At 33.5% G+C, this 20,127-nt stretch overlaps 1 protein-coding gene across 18 annotated transcripts in view; it reads left to right on the forward strand.

Annotated features, from left to right (window-relative positions):
• Positions 1 to 19,063, forward strand: part of LOC139511526 (protein PRRC2C-like) — a 48,495-nt gene extending 29,432 nt beyond the window's left edge. For 13 of the 18 annotated variants that reach the window (XM_071298325.1, XM_071298326.1, XM_071298321.1 and 10 more), the window contains 10 exons: positions 302 to 463; positions 1,964 to 2,217; positions 2,472 to 2,958; positions 3,620 to 3,844; positions 5,712 to 6,003; positions 6,455 to 6,662; positions 7,549 to 7,666; positions 7,879 to 8,124; positions 13,529 to 13,751; positions 16,239 to 19,063. In XM_071298325.1, the coding sequence (XP_071154426.1) occupies positions 302 to 463; positions 1,964 to 2,217; positions 2,472 to 2,958; positions 3,620 to 3,844; positions 5,712 to 6,003; positions 6,455 to 6,662; positions 7,549 to 7,666; positions 7,879 to 8,124; positions 13,529 to 13,751; positions 16,239 to 16,651 (2,628 nt within the window). In that variant the 3' untranslated portion in view covers positions 16,652 to 19,063. The remainder of the gene's footprint in view (positions 1 to 301; positions 464 to 1,963; positions 2,218 to 2,471; positions 2,959 to 3,619; positions 3,845 to 5,711; positions 6,004 to 6,454; positions 6,663 to 7,548; positions 7,667 to 7,878; positions 8,125 to 13,528; positions 13,752 to 16,238) is intronic. The other 5 variants (XM_071298333.1, XM_071298322.1, XM_071298332.1 and 2 more) reach the window with 1 other exon arrangement.
• Positions 19,064 to 20,127: the final 1,064 nt, after the last annotated feature.

Below are 20,127 nucleotides of genomic sequence, written 5' to 3' on the forward strand. Positions count from 1 at the left end.
TTTACAAATTTGAAAAGATTAATGTTTAATTTCAGATTTCTGTTCACTATCGATTTACTTTTCTGTAACATGCATTAAAATTCGGCCAGTCTTTGAGGGTACAAATACAAAGCACAACTAGGTGCAAGTAGTTTCAACTTGTTTGTATATTGTGTGACAATAGCATACATTTTATTTGATAAAATTAGAATTGAATACAAATTTTGGGACATCTGCATGACAAAAAAAACTTCCCTCAGAATGAATCTAGTTTCAAAAGTGTTAAGGGGTAAAATAAGTGTATTGTTGTTTTGACTTGTAGGTTGTAAGAAGTGAAAAGGTCAGTGTTAAGGATACAATGGAGAGAGATGGAAAAGCAGTCAAGAAACCGGAAGGGTTGAAAGACAAATCCAGGAGTACCACAGCCATCGAAAAACCGGAACCTATTCAGCTACCACCAAGCTTTAAAGATCATTTGTTTAAGGTATTTTATATTGAATAATAAAACTAAAGTGGAATTTTTACACAAGTAGTGATTGATGCCAGGTCTTTTCGGCTGTAAGCAATAGATTCCATTCTGTATTGTCTTCAAATGTAGGAAACATTGCTGAATTACACATAAACTGGTTTTTGTCGAGCCTGCAACTTTTGTTGCAGAAAGCTCGACATAGGGATAGTGATCCGGCGGCTACGGCGGCGGCGGTGTTAACTCACTTCTTAAAAGCTATATATTTTAGAAGGTGGAAGACCTGGATGCTTCATATTTTGTATATAGATGACTCATGTTACGAAGTTTCCGTCAGTCACATGTCCATTGTCCTTGACCTCATTTTCATGGTTCAGTGACCACTTGAAAAAAAAGTTCAGATTTTTTGTAATGTTAAATTCTCTCTTACTGTAAGTAATAGGATAACTATATTTAGTATGTGCGTACCTTGCAAGGTCCTCATGCCCGTCAGACAGTTTTCACTTGACCTCGACCTCATTTCATGGATCAGTGAACAAGGTTAAGTTTTGGTGGTCAAGTCCATATCTCAGATACTATAAGCAATAGGTCTAGTATATTCGGTGTATGGAAGGACTGTAAGGTGTACATGTCCAACTGGCAGGTGTCATCTGACCTTGACCTCATTTTCATGGTTCAGTGGTTATAGTTAAGTTTTTTTGTTTTGGTCTGTTTTTCTCATACTTTATGCAATAGGTTTACTTTATTTGTTGTATGGAATGATTGTAAGGTGTACATGTCTAGCGGGCAGATGTCATCTGACCTTGACCTCATATTTATGGTTCAGTGGTCAAAGTTAAGTTTTTGAGTTTTGGTCTTTTTATCTAATACTATATGTCATAGGTCAACTAAATTTGGTGTATGGAAATATTTTATGATCTATATGTCAGTCTTGCAGGTTTTATTTGACCTTGACCTGGTTTTCACGGTTCATTGCTCAGTGTTAAGTTTTTGTTTTTTGGTCTATTTTCTTAAACTATAAGCAATAGGTCAACTATATTTGTTGTATGGAAGCATTGTTAGCTGTACATGTCTGCCTGGCATATGGTTCAACTGACCTTGACCTCATGGTTCATGTTAAGTTTATGTGACAGTCGTAATAAAGCTTTATATTTAGGAGTATCAACATAATATCAATGATTAGTAAAGAAGGTGAGACATTTCAGTGTGTGCACTCTTGTTAAAAAAACGTTTAAAAAATAGCGTGTCAGAAACGGAGCAAAGATAATTAAATCCTGGTTTTGAAAAAAAGAAAGAAAAAAATATTAGTATAAAGGAAGTGCAGCACAGTACAGAATGACATTGCACCTGGATTCTTTGTTTAGCAGGCTTTAAGTTAGTGATCATTGTTATTTCTATGAATAATTGAATAACTTGCTTTACTATCAGAAATAAAAAACATAGTTAATGTAAACCATATACTGTTGTCAGATTCTGCAGGTAAAATTTATAAAAACCTGTTGATGATTGTTTTTTTAGGGAGACGATATGAGCGAGTTGATCTTCATTTACGACCATGATCTGGCAAATTATCCAGAAAACAAACTTGAAGAGGAGGAGCATGCTGTTACATCTGTTCCATCCATGAGTATCACCAACAGTTCGGGAACCTCACAATCAGTTGTTAATCTTCCCCCATCTCCTGCTTCTCAGGATCTGGACTTGAAAATTGCTTCTGTCAGAGGTTTTTGGGATGTTGACCAGATGCAACCAGCCATGGGATTTGATCAAGGGTAAGGTTTTGATCTAACCAAGGTGTTGAATGTTTAAACTTGGTGGATTAGCTATGAAATAATTATTAGAAAGGACTAGGTTAAATTATATTATCAGGAGAATTTTCTCATTTCAGATAGCACATAAAATGTATATTTCAACACTGTATTAAAATGAATCCATAATTTGGTTGTAAAAATTAAAAAAAATTGTTTGGAATTTTATATTCATAATTATTTTTTGAATTAAAGCAAAAATGTATTAATTATTGCAGAATGAACAGCAGCTCAGCATTAGGGACTACTGTCTCATCAGAATCAGACAATGTGATGGTGACATCTTCCTATCCAACATTCAGCTCAGGAGATATGGATACTGATATAGTAGAGCACAAGACCATGGAGCTGGATCAGAGACAAGATGAAAACTCCTTAGTAGGTAATGGACCTATGTCAACAATGTCTCCTAGAAGTCAAGATGGCAGGAGTTACGGTTCTAATGGCTCCTCTCAGGATAACAGAAGTTTTAATGCTTCTGTACAGGACAGTCTAAACTTTAGCAGTCATGTGTCAGTACAAGATACACTAGCATTCAGCTCTAATGATACAGAATGTCTCACCTTTGTACCACACTCCTCTGTTCAGGATACCATGCAATTCACTAATCAAACTGTCTTACAAGACAGTCTTGGTAACTACACCTCTACAGAAGTCAGTTCCACCATGGATATAAAGGCATCAGAACAGAGTAATGTTTGTAAGGTAACCATTTTATGATTGCTTAAAATTTCTCGAGTTTCTTGGCAATCAGTGAACCACAAATTTATAATTTCAACGAATTACAATTCTACAATGGCTTGAAGGGAGACCTTGGTAAAACCAAAAAAATCAATTATCCTCGAAAATGCAAGTTTTTCTCAATCCGTCATTTTTGATACCCACAAAAATAAAAGAATTCACAGTAATATAGATGTGTTTCTCGTTTTTATATACATTAGACAATTGGTTTTCCGATTTGAATGGTTTTACATTACCAATTTTTGGGGTAATTTTATGTCAAGTATGATTTAAAAGTGGGAAATTGAGACAATTGGAAAACAACACAAGTAAACTAAAAGAGGCACCATAAACAAGCCGTAGCACCTGGAATGAAAACTTGTATTTATATGAGAAATAATTTATTTGAATTATAATGAAATCATGAACACCAAAGGACAAATCAGATGAGACAATGTATATATACTGCATGATAATATACATCACTTGCCCAACTTATGACAGAATTTAAAAACAACTTGATTTAACCATCATATGATGATGTAGGACAGAAAACCTTGAAACATGTCGCACACACTAAACAACTCTTATTGACTTTTAAGAAAGAAAGAAGATGTAATTATAGGAATTTCTTGAATTATTTGAGCAGGTAAAACCACAACAGTTACAGCAGCAGCTGCAGGCTGCACAACAGTTGGCAGTGGAATTGGATATTGTTGATGATGTGGATATCCCTCCAAGTCCACCAAGCCCACAGTTAGAAAGTATGATGTCAGTATCACAGCCTCCTTTTCAACCCTTCCACATGGGAGCTAATCAGTTTGTTCCTCAAGATCATAGAGGACAACATTTTGTGGCTCCAGAACCTAGGGTAATTATTTAATCTAACAAGAGGTAGATGAGTTATTGACTTTTAAATGAACTATAATAAAAACGTAATATTCCATTAAAATCCTGTATACATATATTTCATATAAAACAGATATGTAAGGGGAAATTGCTCGGGTGAAAGTACGGACAGTTTTGCAGTGATAGGTAATTTTGTGTGTATATGTTTATAGGCAACAGAACATGTAAGCATTCTAAAGGAAACTGTAAAATGCAGATTTTTAGATGAGTTTATTCCTAATTTTGGAAAAGTAACTTGTTCCATTTATCATCACAATACATGGATTTTTAAGTCCTGTGTAACTTATGTTTCATTCAAGATAAGTAATTATTATAATGTTAAGCAGTTTGTCCTGAATACAATTTGGCTTCTGATACTTTATAATCTATAACTTATTTATGATAATGTTCAAAATTGACAAAAACACTTCAAATGGTCTGCAATTTTATTATCTAAGGTCTACATGTTTCACCTGCAAGGCAGGCGTCTTCAGGACAATTTATATACAATTTATTCTGCCTGAGGTACTCAAAGTGGTGCATATAAAGTGATGTGATAATTAACAATGGTAGGTATTAGGGTCCAGTTGAAGGACGCCTCCGGGTGTGGGAATTTCTAGTTACATTGAAGACCTGTTGGTGACCTTCTGCTGTTGTTTTTTCTATGGTCGGGTTGTTGTCTCTTTGACACATTCCTAATTTCCATTCTCAATTTTATTAGTATCGTAATGGTGGTTATGATTGTACAAATAAAAATAGATTGAAAAAAAAAGTGTTCAAGTTATAAATAGATTGATATTAAAATGTTCTGTTTATGGTTAGCAAAGGTGGTATCACTGGTGCATAGGTCGATTATGCTTTCATCCTAAGTTAAGTCTAGTGTGGAGGCCTGGCTTTTCTTTGAAGATGTGTCTAAATAATTATAATTGTTTGTTGCGTACTGATCCCAGCTTTCATAATGATGGTAAGTCTGAGGGTGGTAAGATTTCTTTTCTGTCAAATAGCCATAGCTATAGATACGGTATTTATTCCAGTCTATTGATGGGGTTTGTATTTGAGAATTGATTGTACTATCGGAATCAAACAGTACAATCAATTCTCAAATACAAACCCCATCAATGATTTTAATTAATATTTTTATTTGGACAATAAAAACCACCATTACGTTACTAATACCTACCATTGTTGATTATAACATCACTTTATATGCACCACTTTGAGTACCTCAGGCCGAATAAATTGTGTATAGAATAGACACCTGCCTCGCAGGTGAAACATGTAGACCTTAGATAATAAAATTGCAGACTATTTGAAAACAAGTGTTGTTGTCAATTTTGAATATTATTTAAGTATTGCATTTATTTGCATGATTTGACAACTCGGCATACCAAGGTAATGAAGGTATCCACTTCGGGGACTCTACCAAAACGATTTCAAAGGCGTTGGTTCACCACATGGAGTTTAATTATTTATAAGTTTTATATATATATATAGCAAAATTCAAATAATCATTTCTGAAGCTGTTGCCAACCACAGAGGAAATCAGTAGAAGATTTTATCTGCCTGTACTCTGCATATAGCATTGTTATGTATAGCCATATGATGACCCTGATGAGCTTATAAGTGTTCTACACAAGGATGACAATTCACATCACTCACCGGTCTGATGGCGCAATTATTTTATACTGTGGATTATTGTACATCAAAACAGCTTCATTGTTGTAAAATCTGACTCACCTACAGAAATCCTTAGAACTCTTAATATTGATATAGATTAAATGTATTTTAAGGCAGACAATCCTTTATTTGGAAGTGAATTAAATAACAATTGTAATTTGTATATTTATTAGCAACAACAAAGTCAGCCTAACTATGGATTATCTCAGACAGCATTGGGACAGTCAGCATATGGGTTATCTCAAACTGGGTTAGGACAGTCTGCATTCTCTCAAAATAGTCTGTTTCTACCTACAACACCAACTCCAGATACTTATCAACAGTTATCCTACCAGAGGAACCAGCTTCCAACACAGCCTCATGTTCCACCATTTGGTCAGCCACAGCCAAACACAATAATGGTGTCATCTGCAACATCTTCTCTGATGTCTACTAGCATAAAACCACCAAACCAGAGTACATATGGTAAGCTGGAAACAAACACTTCACATAAATAGGAGTAACCCAAACAAAATATCAGAAAGAATGAATTGTATAGAATCAGGGGGGGGATTGTACGAAATAGCATTCTGTCAGAAGTAGGCCTGAGGTTTAAAAAAGATGCAAGAGTGACAAGTATCAAGGAAAATGATAACTTTCATTTGCACATCTTGGATAGTCAAGTAGGTCCATCAAAAATTTAGGTCACCTGGATTACATTAAAATCATGATATTTTTTGTTGTTGCTAATAAAGTAGCTGCAAGTCCGACATGACATAATTGAACATGATTTTAACTGTACAGTCCTGATTTAATAAAAAATCTTCCATCAAAGGATTAAATCATCCATGAAAATGAATTAAACAAACAAGTGTTACACCCAACTACTGAAACTGTACTGTGTTGATCTGTTTTCATTTAATTTTGTAAATTGCAGGTACATCCATGCCGAAGAACATCACACCAAATTCGTTATCATTTGGACAGAACATGAACAACAGTTCATTACAGCCCTCTCCACAGATATCCTTTATACAGTATGATCCAAATCAGCTGTTTGGTGCCAATGCATTGTTGGGAGCTACTCAAACTCAACAGAATAATGCATCTTCACAGTTATTAGGCTCACAGCTTGTTCAACCAAGGTATGAAATATACTAAACAGCTTTTATATGTTAAACATTATATTGTCCAACTAACAATTTAATTATTCCAGTTAACATCTTGGTGAAAATATTAGACAACAGTTCAGAAATCATTTTTGTCGAGCAACTTTTTTTGCAACTTTTGTCGCAGAAAGCTCGACATATGGATAGTGATACAGCTGCGGCGGTGTGAGCTAACTTCTTAAAAGCTTTATATTTTAGAAGGTATAAGATATGGATGCTTCATGTTCGAAGTTTCCGTCAGTCACTTGTCCAATGTCCTTGACCTCATTTTTATGGTGCAGTGACTACTTGAAAAAAAAGTTAGATTTTTTGTAATGTTAAATTCTCTCTTATTATAAGTAATTGGATAACTATATTTGGTCTGTGACTACCTTGCAAGGCCCTCGTGCCCGTCAGACCTCGACCTCATTTCATGGATCAGTGAACAAGGTTAAGTTTGGTGGTCAAGTCCATATCGCAGATACTATAAGCAATAGGTCTTGTATAGTCGGTGTATGGAAGGACTGTAAGGTGTACATGTCCAACTGGCAGGTGTCATCTGACCTTGACCTCATTTTCATGGTTCATTGGTCAATGTCTAGTTTTTTTGGTTAATGTTAAGTTTATGTGACAGTTGTAATAAAGCTTTATATTGAAGACTATCAACATAATATCAATGATTAGTAAAGAAGGTGAGACATTTCAGCGTGTGCACTCTTGTTCAGAATTTAAAGAGTGAAAAATTGGTTATTTCATTAAGTCCTATTGAGATTTGTTTACTTAAATGTATTACTTTTTCAAATCTATGAATATTTTGATACTTTATTTCTAAGGTACTAAGGTACAACTTTTTAAATTTCTAACGATTGTCAATTTATTTCAGACCTGCAGTACAAAATGTGCAGCAAGTACAGGGAAATAACTCATTTTACCAACAACCCCCTCAACAGCAGATGCAGCAAACCAGTTTTTTCTCGCAGCCAAATACATCAAATTTCCAGGTATATTGAGTTAAGATAACTTATGATAAAGTATAAAATGTATGGATCCTTATTTTTATGAAAGGTATTAATGTTATTTTGAATTGTTTTGGAAGTCATAAAAGTCATCGGATAAGACGGAATCTTGTGCAATCTGTACCAGAATTGTTGTACTTTCAAAACTATACAGATAATAGATAGAAAATAATAAGTAATTTTGACAATATTTTCAGCACATGAGTAACACTAAGAGACAACAGAATGAACAGTTGGTGTTGCAGGCTTGTTTACTCCAAGCAGCTGCTGCAGGGGCTGGTTCTCAACAGTTCCCACTACAGTTTGGTAATCAGCCTGGAGCTAATCTGAACTTATCCTTCCAACAACAATCACAGATGACAATGCCTCCATGTCAGAGTTCATCAACTAAATCGTCTCAGTTTAATCCATCGGGACAACAGGGCTCTCCACAGAGTACACCTGTAAGTATGAACAATATTTTGGAATTATAAAGTTGTAGAAGCAAAAACAGATATCCCAATTATTTCCTGAAAATGTACAACTGTTTCATTGTAAACACCCTTAGTTATTATTTTGTAAGAAACAGGTTCAGTTGCATCATACTATTTGGTGCCAAGAAATTTCTTAAGGGTATGCTTATGGTGTAGGGGTAGGTACAATGGGTGGATAGACATTTGTTATGCAGTTTGTCCTGGATACAAGTTGGCTTCCGATACTTAATAATCTATAATTAAATTATAAATTATGCACTGCAATATTGTCATTTCTGAACAAGGCAGAGGAAATCAATATGCGATTTTTAACCCGATTTTTGTGACAAAAATGTCGGTTATTGATTTGGTGATGTACAACAGGCGGTCGGGCGGCAACCAAATGTTGTCCGTGCATTTACTCATGAGCTGTTCATCCAAAGCTTTTAAAATTTTAATATGATGTTACTGACAACAATGAAGGTCAAGTTCAAGAATGACGATTTTGACTTTTACCGTTCAGGAGTTATGGTTCTTGAAAGATTGAAAAATATAAGCAAATTTTTGGACTGGACATGTAAATTGCATTGACTTAAAGTACTTGTTTTTTGTTTACAATTTGTTTAAACAATTCTATTAATTTTTTTCATAATTTTTATACGACCGCAAAATTTGAAAAATTTTTCGTCGTATATTGCTATCACGTTGGCGTCGGCGTCGTCGTCGTCCGGCGTCCGAATACTTTTAGTTTTCGCACTCTAACTTTAGTAAAAGTGAATGGAAATCTATGTAATTTTAACACAAGGTTTATGACCACAAAAGGAAGGTTGGTATTGATTTTGGGAGTTTTGGTCCCAACATTTTAGGAATTAGGGGCCAAAAAGGGCCCAAATAAGCATTTTCTTGGTTTTCGCACTATAACTTTAGTTTAAGTTAATAGAAATCTATGAAATTTTGACACAAGGTTTATGACCACAAAAGAAAGGTTGGGATTGATTTTGGGAGTTTTGGTTCCAACAGTTTAGGAATTAGGGGCCAAAAAAGGGCCCAAATAAGCATTATTCTAGGTTTTCGCACAATAACTTTAGTTTAAGTAAATAGAAATCAATGAAATTTAAACACAATGTTTATGACCACAAAAGGAAGGTTGGTATTGATTTTGGGAGTTTTGGTCCTAACAGTTTCGGAATAAGGGGCCCAAAGGGTCCAAAATTGAACTTTGTGTGATTTCATCAAAAATTGAATAATTGGGGTTCTTTGATATGCCAAATCTAACTATGTATGTAGATTCTTAACTTTTGGTCCCGTTTTCAAATTGGTCTACATTAAGGTCCAAAGGGTCCAAAATTAAACTTAGTTTGATTTTAACAAAAATTGAATCCTTAGGGTTCTTTGATATGCTGAATTTAAAAATGTACTTAGATTTTTAATTATTGGCCTAGTTTTCAAGTTGGTCCAAATGGGGGTCTAAAATTAAACTTTGTTTGATTTCATCAAAAATTGAATAAATGGGTTCTTTGATATGCAAAATCTAACTGTGTATGTAGATTCTTAATTTTTGGTCCAGTTTCCAAATTGGTCTACATTAAGGTCCAAAGGGTCCAAAATTAAACTAAGTTTGATTTTAACAAAAATTAAATTCTTGGGCTTATTTGATATGCTTTATCTAAATATGTACTTTGATTTTTGATTATGGGCCCAGTTTTCAAGTTGGTCCAAATCAGGATTCCATATGAAATATTGTGCAATAGCAAGACATTTTCAATTGCACAGTATTGCACAATAGCAAGAAATATCTAATTGCACAATATTGTGCAATAGCAATTAATTTTCAATTGGAGTTATCTTTCTTTGTATAGAATAGTAGTTGATAATATATGTTGGAAATTTGCCAGACATGACTATGATGTCATTTTCTATTTTTATTTGCCAATAACTTTATGTAAATGACTTCATTGGAAATTTGCCAATATAAAATGTTGCTGATGAAGCTTTTTTTCCTTATCTTATCTAAAATGTTTTTAGATAATGTATGTTGGACATTTGCCAGACATGACTATGATGTCATTTTCTATTTTTATTTGCCAATAACTTTATGTAAATAACTTCATTGGAAATTTGCCAATATAAAATGTTGCTGATGAAGTTTTTTTTATTGTTTTATACAATAAACAATGTATATTCACTTTTACTACCAACCAATCTTTACCATTCAGTGATAACAAGCACTTTATTTTACATTTTAATATTTTATGATGTATTTAAAAGAGTAGTTATTGTTGCAAACTCCATTAGAAATTTGAATTGATATCAGTTTTGGAAAAAGGGAAACGGGGATGTGAAAAAAAAGGGGGGGGGGTTAAATTTTTCTCATTTCAGATTTCATAAATAAAAAGAAAATTTCTTCAAAAAAAATCTTGACATTTGTTTTGTGTAAAAAAAAAACATGTAATGTCAAAAATTTGATCACAATCCAAATTCAGAGCTGTATCACGCTTGAATGTTTTGTCCATACTTGCCCCAACTGTTCAGGGTTCGACCTCTGCGGTCGTATAAAGCTGCGCCCTGCGGAGCACCTGGTTATCTGTTAACTTTATTTCATCCATATTTTAACTTCCAAAAACTGCACCTTGAAATACATATAAAGTTTGGAAGAGGTCAGAAGACAAACAGCAAACTCTTTATAAAGCCATATTCAATTGAAGTCAAAATGATTCAGAGATCAATGATGATAAAGTGTAATGGGTGACACAATGTTCATGTATGTCTGTAGTGAACTTTTGTGGTTTATGAAATGGATGAAGTTTGAAGTTATCATTTTAAAATATATAAAACAAAATTCTTTCTAAAGAGAACTAACTTTATATTAAACGTTAATTCATTCTCATCATTCAAAATGTTTTTTGTTTTTTTAATTCATTGTAATCAGATGTAATCATGATTACTTTGCCAATGTAATCATTTATTTAATCAGACACTTTCAGAAATGAAGTAATTTGTAATTAGGGCCCCGCCGACTAAGGCGGGTCGCCCTATAGTGATCAGTCTGTCCGTCCGTCCGTCTGTCTGTCCGTCCGTCCGTCCGTCCGTCTGTCTGTCCGTCCGTCCGTCCGTCCGTAACACTTTAACTTTGTGTCCGCTCTATATCTTAAAAACCGTTATGATTTCAAAGTTTATACTTGACATCCATTTTAACCAACACCAGAGGGTGTGTCATGATGTATGTAAAACTTCCTAGGTCAAAGGTCAAGGTCAAAAACTTTGGTTTCAGTTGACAACCCTGTGTCCGCTCTATATCTTGAGAACCGTTATGATTTCAAAGTTTAAACTTGACATCCATTTTAACCAACACCAGAGGGTGTGTCATGATGTATGTAAAACTTCCTAGGTCAAAGGTCAAGGTCAAAAACTTTAATTTCAGTTGACAACCATGTGTCCTGTGGTGAAGATCTTGTCCGCTCTATATCTTGAGAACCGTTATGATTTCAAAGTTTATACTTGACATGTATATGAACCAACACCAGAGGGTGTGTCATAATTTATGAACGACTGCCTAGGGCAAAGTTCAAGGTCAAAAACTTTGGTTTCAGTTGACAACCCCATGTCCTATGGTAAAGATTGTGTCCGCTCTATATCTTGAGAACCGTTATCATTTCAAAGTTTATACTTGACATGTATATAAACCAACACCAAAGGGTGTGTCATAATTTATGTGCAACTTCCTAGGTCAAAGGTCAAGGTCAAAAACTTTGGTTTCAGTTGACAACCCCATGTCCTATGGTAAAGATCGTGTCCGCTCTATATCTTGAGAACCGTTATCATTTCAAAGTTTATACTTGACATGTTTATAAACCAACACCAAAGGATGTGTCATAATTTATTTACAACTTCCTATGTCAAAGGTCAAGGTCAAAAACTTTGATTTCAGTTGACAAACCCATGTCCTATGGTAAAGATACAATTTTTTAATGCACATTATTCACAGCGGGGCCCACAGAGATGGCTCCCATCTCAATGATATCTAGTTTAATCAATTACATTCAAAGTAATCGAACCCATCTCTGTCGTGTCCGTGCATTTATACATGAACTGTTCAACCAAAGCTTCCTAAATTTTAATATGTTGTTACTGATGACAAAATGGAGGTCAAGTTCAAGAATGATGATTTTGACCTTACCGTTCAGGAGTTAATGGTTCTTGAAAGGTTGAAAAATGGTGTTTCCAGTCGTGTCCGTGCATTTACTCATGAACTGTTCAACCAAAGCTTTTCAAATTTTTGATATGTTGTTACTGATGACAAAATGGAGGTCAAGTTCAAGAATGATGATTTTGACTTTTACCGTGCATTTACTCGTGAACTGTTCAACCAAAGCTTTTCAAATTTTAATATGTTGTCACTGATGACAAAATGGAGGTCAAATTTGATATTGACGATTTTCACTTTCACCATTCATCAGTAATGGTTCTTGTGATATTGCCAGGACACAAATAAATGTTAATAAATCCGGTTTGCTGTTGCTGTGACAGCCTCTTGTATCTCCCTGCATTCTGCTATAACATTGAAAGGTATAGCCATATGATGATCCTGATGAACTTATAAGTGTTCTGCACAAGGATGACAATTCACATCACTCACCGGTCTGATGGCGTTATTTGTTTCACTATTGACCATTGTACATCAAAACAGCTTCATTATTGTAATTCATTTCATCAATAGAATTGTTATTGATCACATTAGTAGGTTTACAAGTGCTATTAAACACTTGGTTATAAATTCAAAATTGATCATTTTATCTGGCATGTACAACAACCTTATGCAATATAAATAATAAAAAAAAAATAGAAAAGAAATAATAAAAAAAAAAAACAAGAAACGAAATAATAAAAAAAACGAGAAACACTTACATTATTGTTGGTTTTTAATGCACATTTTAATGTTGAATTCTTTCTCCTTTAATTTGTTCACGTCCTTAATATGTATATTGTCAATTAAACATTATGCAAATTAAAATCTCAGCTTTTGCTGAAGGTGATGAAGCCTTATTTTTTTCAAATTTACCAGATTTTTCAGCAGAGTATGTAGCTAAGTTCTTATGGTCATTTCTGAAAGCCTTGCCCCACAACAGAGAAAATTAGTAAATGATTTTGATTCGTCTGTAGGTGGCATGTTGCATTGTTATGTATAGCCATATGATGACCCTGATGAGCTTATAAGTGTTCTACACAAGGATGACAATTCACATCACTCACCGGTCTGATGGCGTTATTTGTTATACTATGGATTCATCAAAATAGCTTAATGTTTATACTTTATCCATAGAAATGTAATTGTCACTATTAAAGGTTTGCTATTGCTAACACATGCATGAACAAATTCTCATCTTTCTTCTTGCAGCTGAAATCACCACCACAGAGCTTGACACCTACAAATAGCTTTGGAGGTATATCGTCTGTTGGACAGCAGAATCAAAATTCCAAATTGTTTGGACTGGGTCAGAATCGTGCTGGTTCAACTCAGAGATTCACAAATGTGGGCTTTACAAACTTTAGTAATAACATGCCACAGTTTACACAGAAACTGAATACTCAATTTGTGCAGCAACCAATGCAAACTGGTGGTAAGTATTATGATTGCACAAGAGACTATTTGAATTACTATCAAAAATAATTTACACCTTCAAGTGCATATTTTTTAAGCTATTTTCTATTTGTATCAGCTATCATGTTAAAACTATTGTAATTTATAGCATTCTACTGTATTTTATTTCATCAGGAAAACCAAGAGTAAAGAGTCTAGAAATAAAAAGACACATTATTATAGGGGGAACTACATTGCCAAATGGGTCTAAATGAAAACCCAACGGTTGACTGAGATATTGATTACAGCCAGCTAGACCTTTCCCTTTTGTCAAAAAAAAAACCCAATCAAGAGGCACATCTGGCTGTGCTGGTTTTGAAAATAGATGATTTACTTTTGGTAGGATTGAGGTAGTAAACTCTTTCTTGCCTGGTTTAGGAAAATGTCACTTATTGCCTGTTTGAAAACCCTTGGAACAATTGGTGTCGTGTTGCAAGGAAACATTTCTGGTCCTATACACCATACCCTCATTTTATTGGTGGCTGTTTCCTTTGATTTGTTCAACTTGATTACCGGCCACAATGCAAACAAATTCAATCTCATCTTTAGCTGAAGGAGATGTAGGCCTAGTAATGTCAAATTCAATCTCATCTTTAGCTGAAGGAGATGTAGGCCTAGTAATGTCAAATTCAATCTCATCTTTAGCTGAAGGAGATGTAGGCCTAGTAATGTCAAATTCAATCTCATCTTTAGCTGAAGGAGATGTAGGCCTAGTAATGTCAAATTCAATCTCATCTTTAGCTGAAGGAGATGTAGGCCTAGTAATGTCAAATTCAATCTCATCTTTAGCTGAAGGAGATGTAGGCCTAGTAATGTCAAATTCAATCTCATCTTTAGCTGAAGGAGATGTAGGCCTAGTAATGTCAAATTCAATCTCATCTTTAGCTGAAGGAGATGTAGGCCTAGTAATGTCAAATTCAATCTCATCTTTAGCTGAAGGAGATCTAGGCCTAGTAATGTCAAATTCATTAGATTTTTCTCAACTGAGAATGAAACAAAAACTCTAAATGATCATTTCTGAAGCAGTTTAAATACCACAAGGCAGAAGAAATCAGTAAAAGATTTTTGAATGCCCATATTTTGTATATAACATTGAAAGGTATAGCCATATGATGACGCTGATGAGCTTATAAGTGTTCTACACAAGGATGACAATTCACATCACTCACCGGTCTGATGGTGTTATTTGATACATAGTTTCAAGCTGTCAACAAAGTCTGCATAAAAGTCTTTAGGGAAATACCTAAAAAAATTAATAAACACTGATTGTCATTGTTATAGATATCCATAATAATTAGCACCCCCACAAATAATAACACTGATTGTCATTGTTATAGATATCCATAATAATTAGCACCCCCACAAATAATAACACTGATTGCCCCACAAATAACAACACTGATTGTCATTGTTATAGATATCCATAATAATTAGCACCCCCACAAATAATAACACTGATTGTCATTGTTACAGATATCCATAATAATTAGCACCCCCACAAATAATAACACTGATTGTCATTGTTATAGATATCCATAATAATTAGCACCCCCACAAATAATAAATATTGTCATTGTTATAGATATCCATAATAATTAGCACCCCCACAAATAATAAATATTGTCATTGTTATAGATATCCATAATAATTAGCACCCCCACAAATAATAACACTGATTGTCATTGTTACAGATATCCATAATAATTAGCACCCCCACAAATAATAACACTGATTGTCATTGTTATAGATATCCATAATAATTAGCACCCCCACAAATAATAACAAATGCACAGTAAGGCCATTAGTTTGGTTTATATTTAATTTTTCTGCCAACAGGTCAGAAGCTATGTTTTTAGTACTTGACACTACTCTTCTTAATTCCATCAGCATCAATTATTGGTAATATAAACATAACTTGCATATATATATATTCAACAAGAAAGAGCAAAGAAAAAACATTCCTCATGTTTTCTTTGGAGAGACTCAAATAAACATTTGTTAAGTTGTAAACTAAAATTCGAACGAGAAGAGAAAGGACATAAAATAAAGTTGCAACTATGTCGCCTTATGCTTACCTTATGAAGTGTGTTTAAACATATTACAGTTGGGATTTTATTCAAACCTTGGCTTAAGAAGTTATTGCCTTATTAATTGAGAATTAATAAATATTGTGTTTACTAAATGATTTTGATCTGCACGTTACATTGTTATGTATAGCCATATGATGACCTTGATGAGCTTATAAGTGTTCTACACAAGGATGACAATTCACATCACTCACCAGTCTGATGGCGTTATTTGTTATACTATGGATACATAGTTAAATGGTTCTTATAAATTTTGCTTAAACATGTATGTCTATAGGAAACTCCTAAAAAAAAAATCACGAAAAAATACCCAACAAACATCAGTAATAACCTGTTGATGTACTTTTTATCTTGGCTAATTATGTGTATGTGTATTGTAGGAACAGTTATAAGACCTCAGATGATGATGAACAACTTCAGACACAACACACCAACAACATCATTTCCTAATCCAATACAAAGACCAGGGCTACAAATGCCACCTAATCAGAGGCCACCAAGACCATTAGGTGTACCTACAAATCAAGCTGTTGGTCAGCTAAGGCCAAATGCAATTGTGCCACAACCTGCACCTATTAGCAGTTCAACAAATACTTCTGTATCACTGAGAGCTCAGCAGGCAAAACAGCGACAGGAGTTGCTCGCACATGCTCAGAGTTTCCTTAATCCACAGAACAAACCCAGTATAAAACAGGCAGGCAAAGTGGAAGTGTCAGCTAGTGATAAAAAGCCAGGAGAAACTGGTGGCAATAATGTGAAGCCTGATGATGGCAAACCTACTGATAAGAAATAATGTGTTTTATCAAATCATTTTTACTGTAGAAACATTGTAGATGTCTACATATTAACTCTTTAGTAGTTGTGTATTTTATTGTATTATAACTTGACTTTTATGGCAAAGGAAGGAATTGAGCTTTTAAGCATGATGGACAAATTCCATATGTTCAGAAGGAACTTTATGTGTATTCTAATGTGGGTGTATTGCATAAATTTTTCATGCTTGCATGTAACAGTTTGTAAGAATTTGCCTTTCTTTTGATGAAAAGACTGAGCATGCATTATGATGCTAACTAGGAAAGATCAAAATAAACATAACTTGTTTAAATTTAATGACATTATACATTTTATCTTTAGTACTAAATCTTTACAAAAGGTTGTCAAGATATTTTATTAAGTGTATGAATCTCATTTATTGTAATTCATATTAAATATGGTTTTGTGACAGAATAAAGACATATCTGATAAATCAAGGCTGAAATGTAGTTTTCATCATGTTGATGAAAATTGCCTTTATTTTTTAGTAAGATTATCTACTGCTGTTTTATTGATGATTATAAGAGACGGGTTATTTTTCATAGGCAATTGTGAATTTGCTTTGACCTAACTCTTACTCAATGATACTCTTGTCACTTGAGTGTTTGTAAATAAGACTTCTATTTAAAATAGAAAGGAAAGTTATTTTTCAAGCATAAGCTGTGTAATTATGAAAATACATATAATAGTGTATAAGACAAATCAGAAGAACTCATGCATGAGGTTATACAAATGATATAACCACTAATAGGTATAATCATTTGAATGGTCGTATTGTTTCTTGAAATTACTGATTTGAATTCAAAATGTAACGAATAAATGATGATTTGGATTTGCATAGGTTATGAAGAAAAAGGAAGATTTTTGTAAACCTTGGAAAGATGTGATCAGCATTTGTAAATAAGGCTTAAACTGATTGATCTTTCACATTGAAAGAAAGGCATAATTCTTAGAACATAGATTTTTGTACATTTTATATTGTTATATATTTTGTAATTTTATTATTTATTTATTTACCTTGTTGGTAGTATGGAGATTTAATGTAGATGTTATTTGTATGAAATTTTATGTCAGAAGTGGTACTTTCAGTGCTGTGAATAAGGCTGAAGGATACAAGACCTTGTGTTACTTAAGTAGCAGGGCATAAAGTAGGAATGTTACTGTGAAGGACATCAGATTTAAGGACTATAATTAACCAGTTGGTTATTTAAATGAATGATGAAATGTTGGTTTCTATAAATGGGTTGTGTATCTTGACAAGTTCAATGGGATACTGTTATGAGTATTTAGAAGGAAAAGGTAATGCAGAAATATTTATTCTACAAGTTGTTCAATGCTGAATGCGGTTTGTGAAACCAATTCATATAATGTTTGAAAACTATAATGCTACAAGCTTTCTTTACCTAGACCAAACTATCGAGAAAATAAAAAGGTTTATAAGATAGTAATTGAAGGATTCTAAAAAGGTAGATTAGTTATGAAAACAATATTAACTTGGAAAATGTGAGTATAAAAATGATCAGTGTTGACTCTTGAACTTTTTTTTGTAAGATAATTGAAACACTAAAATGGCGAACATTATAAAAAATAAGAACAGAAGTGTTGGAATTGTCCCTGAAGATCAAATGAAACCACTATTGCCCCAGTGGTATTCATCAATTTAAAAAAAAAAAGCTGGTTTGTCAACATTAAACTGTGCTGCCCCGACAGTGATGGTGTATGACATTCCTGTAGTTGGCATGGTGACACTAGACCTGTCTATTAGCTGCCCCCTAACAAGGCAGGTAATAGGTCACACAGTATGAGGTGATAATAATGATATATAGGTAGTTGTTGTTTATTCACTTGTGATGTATTTACATTTTTGATCGTTGTTTGATTTTTATTTTAAAAGAAAAATAGGCACGAGAGGATTTGTTGAATGGCCGAAGGCATATCACAGATTTAACCAATGAGTTTGTGTGTTTGTCTTGAATGATGTTTTATTAGAATGGTTGGCATTTCATTCATTTTAAGAGTTATGTTAACTGGAAATGGTGATTCTAAATGTTTCTTGCGACATTTTTCATTTTATGTAATCTTTGAAGTACATTATATACAAAATGTCATCATTATTTCTGTGTTTATTTCTTTTTTGTAGTAACTGCCAAATAGCACCACAAATTGTTTGTTTAACCTAATAAAATCATAGTATATATTGAATTGTGTTGCTTGTCCAGCTGATAGCTGGTACAAGTTTTACATAATTGCCGTATATATATATATATACTGCGAAATTTCCTGAATTGCAATTGCATTTATTTGGTAGTTACAGTAAACCAAGTGTATCAAATTGTAAAAGGATTTATTTATTTACACCTCTCACAATATTGAATAAAAGTATTTCAGGTCATTGTAGATGTCCTTTTATTTTAATTTTCAGTGCCAAAACAAACACTATGGATTGTAGTTTATGGCATTCAAAAATATGAAACCTTTCATTTAATAAAAGGTAGAATTTGTACTATTATTGCTACAGAGAGCAGAGTAGAAGAAATTTTCACTTATAAAAGTGGCAAACTTTCAAAATCTGTTGACAATACTGAATAAGAATTAGGGAAAATCAAACAAAGGCGATATGGTCCTCATTTGATTCAAATATTCATGCAAATAAAAAAAATAACCGTGTGTTTAGGTGCAAAAATATGCTGTAAACTTGCGATGTCCTGACCAAATTCATATTTAAAAGTAGAATTGTCAAAAATAGATAATTATTATTTGTTTTAGGTCATCCTCAAAAACAACATCTGCAGCAAGCAACCCATGACCCTTTACTTTCCCAATCACTGCAATAACAATTATCACTGGTATACATGTTCTCAAGTTGTATTTTGTTCATTCATTGGAAGTAAGTTAATAAATAAATGAATCGTTTTACTCCATGTTGCATATGGTTTACATAAAAGAGGATGTAAAACATATCAGGAATTACTGTTCAGTTACGCATTATTTCCCTTTTTTATTTTGGTACCCCTAGATAGATTAACTTATGTGTCAATTCAGTGTTCTTTTTGCTTCCATTTCATTTATTCATGGCTCTCTATTATTGAATAAAGGAGCTGTCTTGTAATAATCTGTCTTTTTATTTCCACCTTAAAACAATGTACAGGTTATTAGAATGCCTGTCAATTTTTATGCCCCACCTACGATAGAGGGGCATTATGTTTTCTGGTCTGTGCGTCCGTTCGTTCGTTCGTCTGTCCAGATTAAGGTTAAAGTTTTTGGTCGAGGTAGTTTTTGATGAAGTTGAAGTCCAATCAACCTGAAACTTAGTATATATGTCCCTTATGATATGATCTTTCTAATTTTAATGTCAAATTCGAGTTCTGACCCCAATTTCACAGTCCACTAAACATAGAAAATGAAAGTGGGAGTTTCAGGTTAAAGTTTTTGGTCAAGGTAGTTTTTGATGAAGTT

The sequence above is a fragment of the Mytilus edulis genome, chromosome 2 (genome assembly GCF_963676685.1).
Source record: "Mytilus edulis chromosome 2, xbMytEdul2.2, whole genome shotgun sequence".
Taxonomy (NCBI): Eukaryota; Metazoa; Mollusca; class Bivalvia; order Mytilida; family Mytilidae; genus Mytilus; species Mytilus edulis.